The sequence below is a fragment of the Colobus angolensis genome, unplaced genomic scaffold (genome assembly GCF_000951035.1).
Source record: "Colobus angolensis palliatus isolate OR3802 unplaced genomic scaffold, Cang.pa_1.0 Scaffold24, whole genome shotgun sequence".
Taxonomy (NCBI): Eukaryota; Metazoa; Chordata; class Mammalia; order Primates; family Cercopithecidae; genus Colobus; species Colobus angolensis.
Genome location: NW_012115599.1, coordinates 13,733,296 through 13,746,802, shown reverse-complemented (window position 1 = coordinate 13,746,802; position 13,507 = coordinate 13,733,296). Strand labels below are relative to the sequence as shown.

Sequence of the window (13,507 nt, the reverse complement as noted above, 5' to 3'; positions counted from 1 at the left end):
AGGCGCGGCCGAGCGGGCGGGGCCCCGCGCCATGTTGGGAAGGTCGGTCGCCATGTTGGGAAGGTTTGCGCTCGGCTTATGGGTCGGCCATGATGAGGAGGTCTGACGTGGTTCTTAGAGCCGCCATGGTGGGAAGGTCCAAGGGGGATTTAATTTTGTGTTTTGTTTTGTTTTGTTTTGTTTTGTTTTGTTTTTCCCTCTCTCTCCGCTCTCCCACTTCCCTTTGTTTGTTAGATCAAACAGTATTAATCTTTTGAGTCCTCCAACCCTAGCTTTGCCTCTGGCACGTGGTAAGCATTCAGTAAAGTCAGTGTTGATTTAATGGATGAATTGGTTAATGGTGAACGAAGCCACTTCCACGAATGGAGAGACAGGATCATTTGCCTATCTGGGCTTGGGGCCTGATGTGTGATCCGGTTTTATTAGGGCCGTATAGTACACGCCAGGCATGCTCCAAGACCCTGTCCCGACTTCGGGCTTGTTAACTGGGCGCTGGGCGACACTGAGCACCAAGTAGGTGTGATCCCGGCCTTAGGACAGACACTGGCCCCCAGGGAGCGCCAGCCTGGAGAGGACGCAGTTTCCATAGTGGAGGCAGAGGAGCAAAATGCCCTTGGGCTCGAGTGGGCAATTGAGGCTTCTCTGCGGAGGGCCTGTGTCTGCGTAATGGAATTTTTACAAGGAGCCATGGGTGGGAGAAGACTCCAGAGATACACGGTCCTGTAGCCTCACGGGTGGTTTAGGATGTGGGCTTTGGAGCCAGACAGTTCAGTTTCAAATCCCTACTCACAACTATTAGATGTGTGATCATATTCAATTAACATTTTTAGCTTGTTTGCCAGTAAACCTCAATAGAGTTGCTGTGAGGATTAGAAGAGGTAGTTTGGCTAAGGTGCTTGGGACAGTGCGGGGCACACGCTCATGCGTGTTTATACTTAACCCACATCTTTGCAGTGTCAGTGCCGTGTAGAGTCTCCCACAGGGCAGGTGATTTGGTTACATGAAGGCTCTTAGCAGGAAACCCCTAAGGGAAGCAAGGGAATGTGGCAACTGAAAATAGAGCCAGTTTATAATCTTCCTTCCACATCCCTCAACTCCCATTCCTAAACATTTATTGCTGGCCCAATAGGTTCCATCTATTTGTACCCCTGCTATTCCATTCTCTCCTTCCCCCAGGCCCCTTCTCCCTGGAATTGCCCCATATCTGTCCCAACAGACCCCTTACCCACTCCTCACTTTATTCCCTCCCCTCCCTGACACGCTGGGCAATGCTATGCTTCTCTGTCTGGGTTTTGCATTCCTGCCACTTGGTCCACCTCAGGGGTATTCAACCCTGGCCACAATTGCTGGGAAAATTACAGCCTCAGCTTGGTCAGCTTCCACTGTTGGCCTCCCCATCTCCCCCGACTTAGCGGCTCCCATGTGGTGTGATTTCTCTCACCAAGTGTTGTTTTCCTTTTCTCTGTCTGTGTTTGCACGGAATGCCGTGAATTTGATATAGTGATTGCCTAACACATATACCACATAATAGTATTTTATTTCTTTCTGAAGCACTGTTTGCATGACAAATGAGTTGGTAACATTTGTGCAGCTCCTTGCAGCTGTGCAGTTCAATATATAAAGAATGAGCCTTTCGGCATCAGTACTGGCCCCACGTATTCTAAGAGGGCTTGAAACTAATGCTTAAACAAAGTTATCGTTACAGCACTTCACAGAGTTATGGTCTATTTTATCACAATGGATCTCAGGGCGATTTAAAAATATGGACTGAACTGGAGCCACCCCCAGTGGTGGCACGCAGTGTGGGCTTTGTCAGCTTCCATGTGTTTGAGGACACTGCTGCTGTTCCACACACCTAGGGTCAAGTGGCCCACAGCCCCTCCCCCAGAACTCTTGTCTTCTCTCTGGTATAGAACCCGCTGTGCTTGGAGTTGTGGCCTTTGGCCACCCATGGTCAGCCCTTCTACCTCCATGGTGGCTTCTGGCTGTCGATGGCCTTGTCTTGCAGGATCCTACAGGCAGGGCTTTGGGTGTGCACCAAGGGACACCTAGTGACCACTAAACAGCGAATTTGCTGATCAATGCTCCCCTTCCCCACCTCCTCTGAGACGGAACTTCACAAGTTAGTCAGGCATTCTCCCAGTTTTGGGGCCTTTCCTTTTCATCCTGGACTCCCAGCTCCAGTCACGTTCCTGCCCAGATTTATAGCCCTTCTTTGGTTTAGTGAAGTTGGCGTGTTCCTTTTTGCTTTCCTCCACACAACCATCCACACGCTCCCCTCCGCTTGGAAGGGGTCGACCTCCGCTCTTCTTTGCCACTGCTGCCCCTTTGGGAGCTGCCCACGAAGCCCACCAGGGCTTCTGGGAGCCAGCCTTTCTGTGCCTTCAGCCTGGCTCTCCTGCTGGGCCTGTCCACGGCAGGAAGGCATATTGTAAAGAAAAGGGCAATGTTGCAAAGTCAGAGGCTGCTCTGCATGCCCTCCTTTCTTATCACTGCTGTTTTTTTTTTTAAGGTGAGCAGCAGCTCAGGCTGTGGTCCATCTTCCTGATGTATTAAAGGCAAAAGAGGAAAAACAAGCTCCAATATCTAAATCTACTTAGTAACCACATCCACACATTTGGCAGAGGTGAAGGGCTGCTCGGAGCATGCTCTGGATTCCCGGGGGGCTGCCACACTCCCTTCCGTCCCGCTGACCTCTCTCTGTCTTGGCAGAGTCTTATAATAATCACAGCCATAAATCTTTTAGTGGGTTCCATTTTCCTCCTGCAAAAAGCCCTGCACACAGTTATCAGGTACTCAAAGATACTCAGGGACCACGGACTCATCCTTGATCCCCCTCATGGAGGGCCTCAGCTATTCAGGGCTTCCCCACCTACGCCATAGGTGGCATTACAGTGGGGGCAGGGCACTGGGAGATTGTGGTTGAAACGTGGGGCCATTTGGGGCTCAGATTTTGACTGGAATGACCCCAGGAACACCCAGCTTCCTGCTGCTCCATCTCAGTGCCTTATGGAAGAGGAGGGCAGTCTTTTTTTCTCTCTTTAGGTCTGAGGATGCATCAGCTCAGGGGGAAAATGGAGTCACAGAGAAATGCCAGAATGGTATTTCATAATCTGCTGAAAATTAAACAAATCTCTCACTCTTTTGACTGCTCTCACACGTTGATATCCAGGAGTAAGAGTTCCTTCAAAGGCATGGAATATATTACCCAATGTCAGTAACAAATTGTGTATGAAGAAAAATGTAATACTTTGAGAATATTTTCTTTTGGGCTTTGTCCATGATTAGATTACACTAAATTACAGCGTACAGATGTCAGACAATTACTCTTTGCTTTTAACTATTCAATTTCATGGCAAATCCACATAGCTCATTAATGCTAAAATCACACTGATGCGGTTACCAAGAAAATACCTCATCATCTCCATTTTGTGAAGCTAGGTTCAAGTTGCACTGTAATGACCTGTGGTCCTGTTAAGTGTAAAGTACATTCCAGGTGAACACGGGGTAATCCGTACCTCTCTGGAATTGCCAGATATCTGGAGAGATTCTTGCAGATGTTGCTGGATAAGCCTGGGTGAGGTGTGAAGAGGAGTGGTGTCATTGCTCTCCTGCTTACTCCGGCTACCCTCTCTATCTCTGATCCTGGTTGGTCTCTGGTCCCACTCATTCTATTGCTTTAACCAGGAGCATGTCTCTTTTTCTTCCGTTTTGTGAAAGCATGGTCATTTTCTCTTCACTCAGCTCACAGAATCCTCCCCAACCTCCTCCCAATTTTAATTTCTTCCAAAGCTGTGGATGTCCCATAAGCAATCGAATTGGCGGTCCTGGAAACTGGAGGAGCTTGTTAGTGAAAAAAGAATTATTTGAGCCGATTGTGAGAAATTGAACAGTGGCAGGAGGGGGAAAACGAGAGAAGAAAGGAGCCGACACATCTAAACAAGTGGCCAGGGCACTGTGCATACAGATGTAGGTGGTAGCTGGGTCCCTGTTGCAGATCATTACCGAGAAGCACATCCGAGGCTGCGGGGTGAGGGTTGGGGCTGTCAGGCGGCGGCGCTGAGCTTTGAACAGGGCTTTTCTGCAGAACGCACCTTCTCCCTTCCCCAGTGCTGTGGTTGCTGGACCAATTCCCACCTAAACAGCGCAGACCGCCTGGGCAGAGTCTCCTGGGGACCCCATGTCCCTCCGTGGTGGGTGTCTATTTCAACTAGAGGCTCTTCAACACCCAGAATCTCAGGGAAAATGCCCCAGCCATGGGCACCCCCTGCTGGTGATGGGGGAAGGCGGTTTCGCTACAGGGGCAGATTCCAGCAGAGGATGAGGGAAGGACACAAAATGAGTTTTCCACAGGGAAAGGGACCACCGTGAGCATCTCGTTTCTCTGCTTCTTGGAGTGTGTTACAGAAAATGGGGTGAACTGGCTTGGTGGAGCTCGGAAGGGCAGGGAGGAGTCTTGGATCCAGATCTTCCCAGCAGCAGGCTTTATAGATTTCTGTGTCTCCCCCGCATGCCCTTCTGCCGCAGCCCTCTCTCTCTATTACCGGGCGTCTTGGCAGCATTTCCCGGGAACCTGCAGCTGCTCCGGGGTTGATCGGTATATGTGCTGGAAATGCGTGTGAATGTGCCGCGCGGCAGGGGTGGGAGCCCATGGGAGGTTTGAGTGTTTCTCAGGAGAATTCAGAGTACCTCCAACAAGGGTCCCTTGTTCAGCGTTGGAGTTCTTGTTCCGGTAACTACTTTCTGTGGCTAAGCCTGGGTGGAAATGCAGAAAGGACACTGTGTCTAATTGCTGGTAACCTATGGACGGAGGGAGCTGCAGTTCCGATGTGGCCCCAGTTTATAAATAAATGAACGTTCATTAATGTAAAATTAAATTAGAATGAAATTTCCCATCCAGTTTTGTTTAGAAGGCAAAAATAAGTGGGTTGGCCATGTAATTCTGCTGCGGATGCTGGGGCTGATAGTCACAAGGTGATAACAGTAATTTGCTCTTTGCTTGTGCCTCCATCCCAGATCTCAAGGCAGATATTACCACCTTGGTTTTGCACAGGCTCATTGAGGTTAAAGGGCTGGTTGGAAGTTACTTGGCAAGGGGTTGAGTGCAGAGGCCCTAAAATTCTCTGGCCCATTAGACCTCCAGCATGTCAGTAAACTAAAAATGGACCGAGACCCGGGAGACCTGAATTCCAGGCCTCACTCTGTCACTGGCTCAGTGCGTGGGCAAAAAAATGATGAGTTTCCTCACCTGTAATGGAAGGGCCAGTGAGTGGTACTCTTTTAGTTGTTTGGATCTGAGTTAATATTTGAACTTAGAACTCACAAAAGGCACACAATGTTAATGTAAGCATTATTTATGGCCAACTTTCTCTGAGCTTTACTTTTCCCGCCTTTTTCTTGCGACCTGAGTTTGCCCTTTGGGAATTAAAATATTAAATAAGAGTCATTTCTGTGTATTTCATGCTTTATTTGCTGGAGGGGGATTTACTTTGGAAAGGGTGTTTTCCTTCCAAGCCCAGCTGGCAGGCTGTGCAAATTCCCAGGGCCTCACTTCCTCCCAGATCTGTCCACCTTCTCCCCAGCATGGCCGTCACTTGGCTGCTGGAGAAAAGCAGAGGTTTGCACTCAGTACCATCAGCAGGTCTGCTTACGAAACTGCCCTCTAAAACCTGCCTGCAGGTCAGAGGGAGGAGGGGGCACCAGGGCAGGCTGGGCGGGAAGGTGGGATGTTTTGCAAGGAGCCTGGAAGCTGTCTATAGCCTGGGGCAAGTCATTTAACCTCCCAGTTTCTCCATCACTAACAGCACTTTCTCAAGTCTCTTCTCTCCTCCTGGGGACTATGAGAAGTAATTAGTGGCTGTTTGTCAGAGGAGATGTAGCTTTGCTCACGTAACTGGGGCAGACCTTGAACTGGGCAAGGCCAAATGGGGCTCAGGACTTTACTTTGCAGAATGAATGGGGAAGGGAAAGTGCATCAAGGTTTCCTTCGGAGCAACTACCCCGTGGTGATGTTGTGGGAGGGAATTAAAATATCTGGAGCAGGAGAGTGGGGTGGGTTGCTGGGAACCCAGTCTGAGACCCGCCTCCCTGGAGAACTGGGGCTCTGCAGCCACCAGCAGGTATCACAGCATAGCCCAGGGAGAAGACAGCTCCACATTCTCAAGTGCAAAGCTGTCAAACAAATTGCCACCCTGAAACCCTGCCTCTGGAGTATTAACGCCAGGGTGGGCGGAGGCTGGCCAAGCTGCAGAGACGCCCGCCCTCCCCGTACCGTGCTGGGGAAGCATCTCACTCAGCAGCCCTTCCAGAGTGGCCCGGTACTTTTCCAGCTGTCTGGAGTTCATCCTCATTCCAATTTCCAGAGGAGCAGTCAGCTGTGAAATAAGGCAGCGTTAATAACAAGGGAGAGGTGTGGAGAGGGCTCTTAACCCCTGGGCGCACTACAGGTGGCAGGAGGGACCCACGGGAGCCACATCACCCTGCAGACCCCACTAGAGCCTCTAGGGATGGCTGGGAATTCTGCCACCTTCCCCTAATTCTAACCAGAGGGCTGGATCCTGAAGGTCTCTGAGTCCTGCTGAGAGGATCAACACACCTTCCCTAATGGTGATGCTGGGACAGGAGGGGTGGGGTCAGCAGGAACCCCAGCAGGCTTTTCTCACGAGGAGGAAATTCACTCCCCCCTCAACAATAATAGCCAACATTGTGGAGCCTTACCCTTATTCTACACTTTACACTTATTCTAAGTGCTCTATGTATATTAACCTCTCAATAGCTCTGTGGGGTAGGGACGGTTAACGTTCCCATTTTGCAGATGAGGAAACTGAGGACAATGAGATTGAGTAACTTGCTCAAGGCCACACAGGTGGTAAGGAGCAGAGGACGAAGATGTTACATCCAAGGGGCCTGGCTCCAGGGTCTGTGCCCACGACCACCAGGCTACCTTTCCTCTTGTTGTCTGGAGGCTCTCCACCAAAGCGGTAGTTGCAGCCTCGAGGCAGAGCCTAGGGCACTGATTGATCTCCCTGTCGCCCCCCCCCCACACCAGAGCTTCCTGGATCAATACTCTTGCTGCACAAACTAGCCAGCAGACTGGAAGACTCCTGGCCTCTGCCTCCCACTGGGCTCCCTGAGTTCTAGGAATGGGCCTCCTAGACCCTTGGGGGCTCAGGGTGCCTGAAGGGTGTCTGAAGGGCCCCAGTCCAGTCCTGCCTGTGCCATTCCCGGCTGTGGTTATGCCTCTCCTTCTAGACCCTCTAGCAGGGTCCTTACTTGAATACCAGGAGGCTGGACTGGGCAATCCCAAAGGGCCCTCCCAGCTCTGTATGTCGTGGTTCTAGGAGATGGAAAGAGGTGAGAGGGGCCCCACCCAAGCCTTCCCAAGAAGGCTTCATGGACATAACCATGTCCCTGGGCAACCTTGGAGTTAGTGCCTCAAACTCCGACTCAGGTGCATTTAGGAGGTGATTCTGAGTGTGCTCCTGCTCGCCAGCTGCTGGATTCCCTCCCAGCTCCCTCCTCAGAAGCCCAAGGAGTCCGGAGTGGATGGTGGGGGGAAAGGAGCCCCACCTTGCTGAGTGCTGAGTGCGGCGACAGCACCCAGGTTGTTCTCTGGGCCCAACAGCACCGGGAAGGATCACTGGCCTGTGTCCAGTGGGAGGTGGGAGTCCAGCTGGGTTCTGCCCTGACTCCTATGTGACCGTGACAAGGCCCCTGCTCTCTCTGGATGTCAGTCTTCTCGCCCCTCGGGCCCCTTTGTGTGGAAGTGACCCACACTCAGGCCTGGGTCTCTCCTTCTCCATCCATACGTGTCCCCTCAAATGGCTCACCCACACGTAGCGTGAAATTCCTTCTAACCACGGATGACTCCTACATGTGTGTCTCCAGCCCTCATGTCTCTCCTGGACTCCAAACTTGTGTGTCCACCTGCCCGGGCAATGTCTCTGCCTAGATGCCCAAGAGCATCTCATGGTTTTCAGGCCCAGTCTGACTTCCTGATCTTCCTCCTGCCATCCTGCAGCCAACCACAAACTACTCTCTCTGTGAGTGGCAAATCCCTCTTGAGTTGTTTTGGCCCAAACCCTTGAAGTCAATTTTCACTTTTTCTTAACATCCTATATCCATTCTTTCAGCAAATCCTGTGGGCTTCTACCTCCAAAATATTTAAAACATCCAACCTCCTTGCCCTGCCTCCACCAAGACCGCCTGAGGCTGAAGTCTCCTCTCTCTTTTTCTCTGTGTCTCATACTATAGCAGCCTCCTCAGCAGCTACCTAACTCTGCCTTTGCCCAGTCCCTTCAGTCTGTTCTCAGCAGCTGGAGAGACCCCTTTAAAATGTAAGTCAGATCCCGTCCCTCCTCTGCTCAAAACCCCCAAGGGCTCCACTTCAGCAGAGTGAATGGAGAGTCCAGTGGCCTGTGAACTCCACAGTCTGCGCCTGCCTCTCCACCAGTCTCTCTGGCCTCCTCACTCTTCCTGAATGCACCAGGCCCTCTCCTGCCTCAGGAACTTTGCACTGGCTGTCCCTTCCGCCTGGAAGGCTCTTCCCCCAGAAATCCTTGTGGTTCATGCCTTGCTCTCTTCTGGTCTGTGTGCCCTACCGTCTCCTAGGACGCCTGCTGTTGCCCACTGAGATCCACAACCCAGCACGGCTCCTTGTGGCTCTGTTTCCCTCCACAGCACATGTCATTTCCTGCCACACTGTTGAGTTTGCTTCCTGTCTTTACCTTGTTTGTGGTCTGTTTCAGTCGTCCTAGGATCTTGTTTCTTCTTCCCTATGGAGTGTGAGTTCCACAAGGGCAGAGATTTTGTCTGTTCGCCACCCCGTCCCCAGTGCCTGGGACAGTGCCTCAGACCTAGGAGGGGCTCATTTATTGATCACCCAAATAAACGAGTCTGTGAAATAAAAGAGCTCACGGGACAAGCTCAAGGTTCTCCCCAGCCCCGACAGTCGGCCCTGGGTGTTGAGGCCTGTGGCTGGCTCCTGGGTTTCCGTCTGGGAGAGGAGGAATTGGCACCCTCGCCACCTCTTTCCAGAAGACTGCAGCACCTGCTGCCTGGCCTCCTGCCTCCACTCATGCTGCCCCAGCTCTAAGAGGGCTCCGGTGACTTCCCTGCTTTGAATCCCCAGTGGCGCTGCATGCAGGCCCTGCCTGGGCTGGCCATGCTGCCCTCTCGCCTACTCGGCTGGCGCCTGCCACAAGGGCCTGGCGCCCACCAGTGCTCCTCAGTCTTTGTGCTCACTGTTCCTTCTCCCAGGAGGTCCTTGCTCCAGCTCTTTGCACAGGTGGCTCCTTCCCTTCATTCAGGTTTCAAGTCAAATGTCACCTCCTCCAAGAGGCCTTCCCTGACCCATCTCAGGGACAAAGCAGTCCCCCAAACCCCACTCAGTCATTCTCCTACTTCCTTATCTAGTGCCTGAAATGGTTGATTTATCTCGTTGTTGGAGTCCGTCTCTCCCTACGAGGATGGAGCTCATTGCCTGGATGTCTCGCTCACTGCTGGATCCTAGGACACTCTGAGGCTCACTGTGGTTCGTGGGCCCTGCCTCCAGGCCAGGCAGGGGAAAGCATGCCCTGCTCTGAGTTTCTCTCCCTTGTCCCGGTTGTCTGCTCACCTTGATCATTTCGTTTCCTTCTTCCTCGATGGACTCCGCAGGGTCTACAGGACCTTCCTCCCCAGACCTCTGCCATACGCTCAGGGATTTCTTTTGCCCTTTACTCCGTTCCTTTTCCTAAGGGCAGAGCAGAAAATTGCACAAAACTGCCCTCCCTCAACCCACCCTGATGGCCCCTCGCCTGTCTCCATCTGCCCAGGATGCTACCTGCCCCCAGCTCCCTACAGACTGAAAGAACCCTCCCCGCAGGAGCCTTCTGCACGAGGAATCTCCGATACTAACTAGTGGCTCATGGATGGCCCTTGAGATTGCCCACCAAGAGGTCAACTTGAAGAGGAATCCTTTCCTTTGTAGTTAAAACATTGCACCCAGATTGTTACTGTTAATTAACTTAAAAAGCTGAAAATAATGGCTGCCCTTCATGCATATTAAGTGTGAAAATGTGTCTTTTTTAGCAGAGAGCCTATAAAAAAAGTAGCAAGTCAGCCTAGCCTAGGAGGCGCCATGCGGTGGCCCAGGAACGCAGAGTCCCTGGGAGGTGATTTATAAGAGGCAAGACAGGAGATAAATTATGGAGGAGGGAGTTTGTAGCTTCTTCATAAAAATCCCGGTGCCTGGCAATTATGAGGAGAAAAGCCATGGAGAGATTAATGCAGTGTCCTTTGCTGGCCGTTTTGCTAGTTTATGTTCCACTCGGTTTGACTATTCCTGTCCAGCCGCCAGTCTTGCCCAGCATGCTGCCGGCCAGGTCCCCGAGCACTGAGATCCTCATTCCTTTGCTTTCTCTAGTGACACTCTCGGGACTCCGCTATTGGCCTGCCCTGAGACGTGATTCTAGAACAAACGGTCATCCTGTGGGGAGCGTGCCGGCGTGGAAGACAGTGTGTTGGGGTCTGCTGTAGTACCTACCCAGTTCCCATGTCTGCTTGAAGAAGGGGATCTGGATTCAGCCTTGCCCCTCAAAAGAGCGCTGTTCACTGGGAATGTGGATCCCCACACACCTCCCCGCATAGAATGGGCAGTTGCAGACAGGCTGTGCCCCACAGCCTCGAGACCTCCCTGGGCACTAACTCATGTATTCATCCCTATTGGAGTCTCAGTTTCAGACAGGGTGGAGCATGGAAGTCCCTTTCTTCATCTCCTGGGATTAAAGAGAATCAAACATCTGCATAGACACTCAGCATCCCCTAAAGTCTAAAGTAAAAGGCAGCCGGGAGGCAGAGCCAGCAGTTCCATTTTCCTTAGGCTCCACTGCCTGACTTCCACGAGGCCTGCCTGGTTGTCTTCTGGGCCCTAAAGAGGAGGTTTTGGCCACTGCTACATGGACCGCAGCCTTGTTTCCCGCCTCTGGGTGCTGGCTCCCATTGGTCCCTTGCTCCTGATCTCTCAAGGCCCCCAGCTGAGTTCCACCTTTTCCCTGCAGGCTTCCAAGCACGCTCCAGCCCTTGGTGATTCTCCCTCCTCTGAACCTGAGCACCACTGATGGGGCAATTCATCATGCCCTGCCTGTGACGTCTCTCTTTTGTCTGCGACTGTTAGTTAATTTTTCATATGTTCGTGTCTTGGCACCCCAGCCTGCTCCCTGGAGATGGGGAGGTGCTGAGATTCTTTAGCATGCTCGGGCCCATCGCCCAGGGTGGCCTCTTATACTGCAGAGCAGCTCAGTAAATATTTATTGGCTTGTTAATTAAAAATTTCCTCCAAAGGATAAGCCGGGGTGGGAAAGATGTTGCTCATATGAGCCACTGACATGTCTGAGTGATGCCAGTGAAGGTGCAAAGGTGGCCAGAGAGGCGGCTGGGACTGGGGGTTATCTTGGGTCCTGGTCCTTCACACTTTCCTTGGTATCGCTGGCATAGGTCATAGTGACCTCAGCCTTGCTAGCAAGGCAGCAGGAGGTTCTTACCTGCATCCTCTGGAGTTCGCCGTAGGTGAAGATGGGGACGAAGGCTTCCGTCTGGGAGGCCAGCATGGCAGCTGCATGCACCACCAGCAGAGCAGCCACAGCCTTACGGGATACCATCTTGGAGCTGGACAATGACAAGGAGCTCTTGTCACCAAGTTTGGGGTATAGTGGCAGACTGCTGTGTCCGAGGCAGGGGCCCTCAGTTCTGGCCCATGCCCCAGCTCTCGCTGTGTGATCTTCAGCCAGAGCTCAGCCTCTCTGGATTTGGGCCTGGCATCAGAGCTTTAGCAGATGAGCTCTGAGCACCTTTCTGCCCCAGAGCTGTGGCAGCTGGCCAAGCTCCTGGGAAAGGCCGTCGAGCCCCCTGCCACACACCAGGGAGGAATCATTTCACTTGTCTGTTCTTCTCTTTTGTTACAGGTGAGGTCTTCTGGGGTCGGCTGGGCTCATAAGGCAGGAGGACCTCATCTTTCAGAGAAGGAATGCCTAGATTATCAACAGAACTGTGCCCCAAGACCCAGGGAAACCTCCCTACCCCAGTGCCTATTAGAGTGACAAAAGGGGTGGACCCAAGCCCAGATGACCAGGGCTCTGCCTGGAAGTGCCAGGCCAGGACCCTGGGTCTGTAGAACCTCTGCCATTGCAAAGGATGAGCCAGATGGAAAAATTCAGCATGGAGCTGTATCCCTGAGCCAAGAGGGCACCCCCTCCCCTGTTGGGGGAGCGATGGCTTGGGAACAAGCCCCCTGCCCCATGCTCCAGTGCATCTAGCTGCCTTTGGCCACCATCCTGAAACAGCAGGGAGCGGGCTTCCTCTTTCCTCACACCCTGGAACCCAGTGATTGCTGACCGGGAAGCAGGTATGTGTAGAATAGCTGGCAGGACATTGGGCTGTGGTGGGCTTTTGGAGCTCCGGTCCTGGCGGGACGCAGTTAGGCATGGTGACTGCAGGGGTACAGAGCCTTAAAAAAGCGTCCACTGGGCAGACTTTGGGCAGGGACAGGGTGGTCCTGGGGTGGGGGTAGGACTGCCTAGCTGAATGCCAGCCATGGTTGACTCATTCAAAGGCAGCAGGGGCTGGAACCTTGGCCTTTTGAGGCCCAGTGCTTTTCCCGATACCCCATTCCACGTTGCCTCTGCCCATAGCGGGTGGAGGAAGGCACAGGGGGCAGGCCTGTTGAATGCATCTTGGGCACCACTGTTCCTGTGCTGGGTGGACTACTGAGTGCTGGGAGGGGAGGCCGAGACAGCAGTAGGGGTAGGGGTGGAGGTAGTTACAAGGTTTCAGATAAAGCGCTCCTCCAGTCCTTAGGCAGCCTGGATTCTGTCAGCAGGAGAGGGTCTGCCCTGGAAAGGCCTCGGGGCTCCTCTGCAGGTCTCAACCTGGCTCCTCCTTTGAACAGAACTTTCCAAGGCTGCAGGATTGCATCCTGCTTCTCAGCCGAGACCTGTCTCCTCAGTCATCTGAAGCCACCCTGCCAAGCCAGACGCTCCCTCTGCCTTCTTACTATTCCAGCTCTCTCTTCTTCCCACTTCCTATTTTCTCTCCATTTTGTTCAGACTCCATGAACAAGAACAAGAGAGCTCAGACAGCGAAAGCCGCCCCATCCCAGCTGTATGCAAATTCCCAGCAGGCTGAATGGACCACCTGCCCACTCAAGACCACCTCCCAGGAAGCCGAGGCCCTGTGCGGAGCCTCAGAGGAGCTTGAGCTGAACGGAGACTGGGTTGAGGTGGGTGGGACCCATCACTGTTGCTCCCGTCTCATTCCTGTGCTTTCCCTGAAGAGTCTCTGGGGCCTGCTTTTCCCCCAAGCAGAGATGGATGTGTCACATTTATGGCGTCCCATTTCCTTCTCAGAGAAGCTATAGATCCTGTTTCATTCTGGTGTATTTAATTCACTCCATAGGAATCAATAAAAACTTTAAATAAAAAAAGGCAAAATCCAATTGCTGCTCATTTTCTTGATCCAACTGACAGTCGGC

General features: G+C 52.5%; 1 protein-coding gene across 3 annotated transcripts in view; it reads right to left on the bottom strand.

Annotated features, from left to right (window-relative positions):
* Positions 1–5,449: 5,449 nt before the first annotated feature.
* MLN (motilin) overlaps positions 5,450–13,507 on the bottom strand; it is a 9,424-nt gene continuing 1,366 nt past the window's right edge. Inside the window, exons 2-5 of one of the 3 annotated variants that reach the window (XM_011945441.1) lie at positions 11,523–11,646; positions 9,617–9,733; positions 6,272–6,374; positions 5,450–5,601 (exon numbers count right to left, since the gene is read on the bottom strand). In XM_011945441.1, the coding sequence (XP_011800831.1) occupies positions 5,591–5,601; positions 6,272–6,374; positions 9,617–9,733; positions 11,523–11,639 (348 nt within the window). In that variant the 5' untranslated portion in view covers positions 11,640–11,646 and the 3' untranslated portion in view covers positions 5,450–5,590. The remainder of the gene's footprint in view (positions 5,602–6,271; positions 6,375–9,616; positions 9,734–11,522; positions 11,647–13,507) is intronic. The other 2 variants (XM_011945443.1, XM_011945442.1) reach the window with 2 other exon arrangements.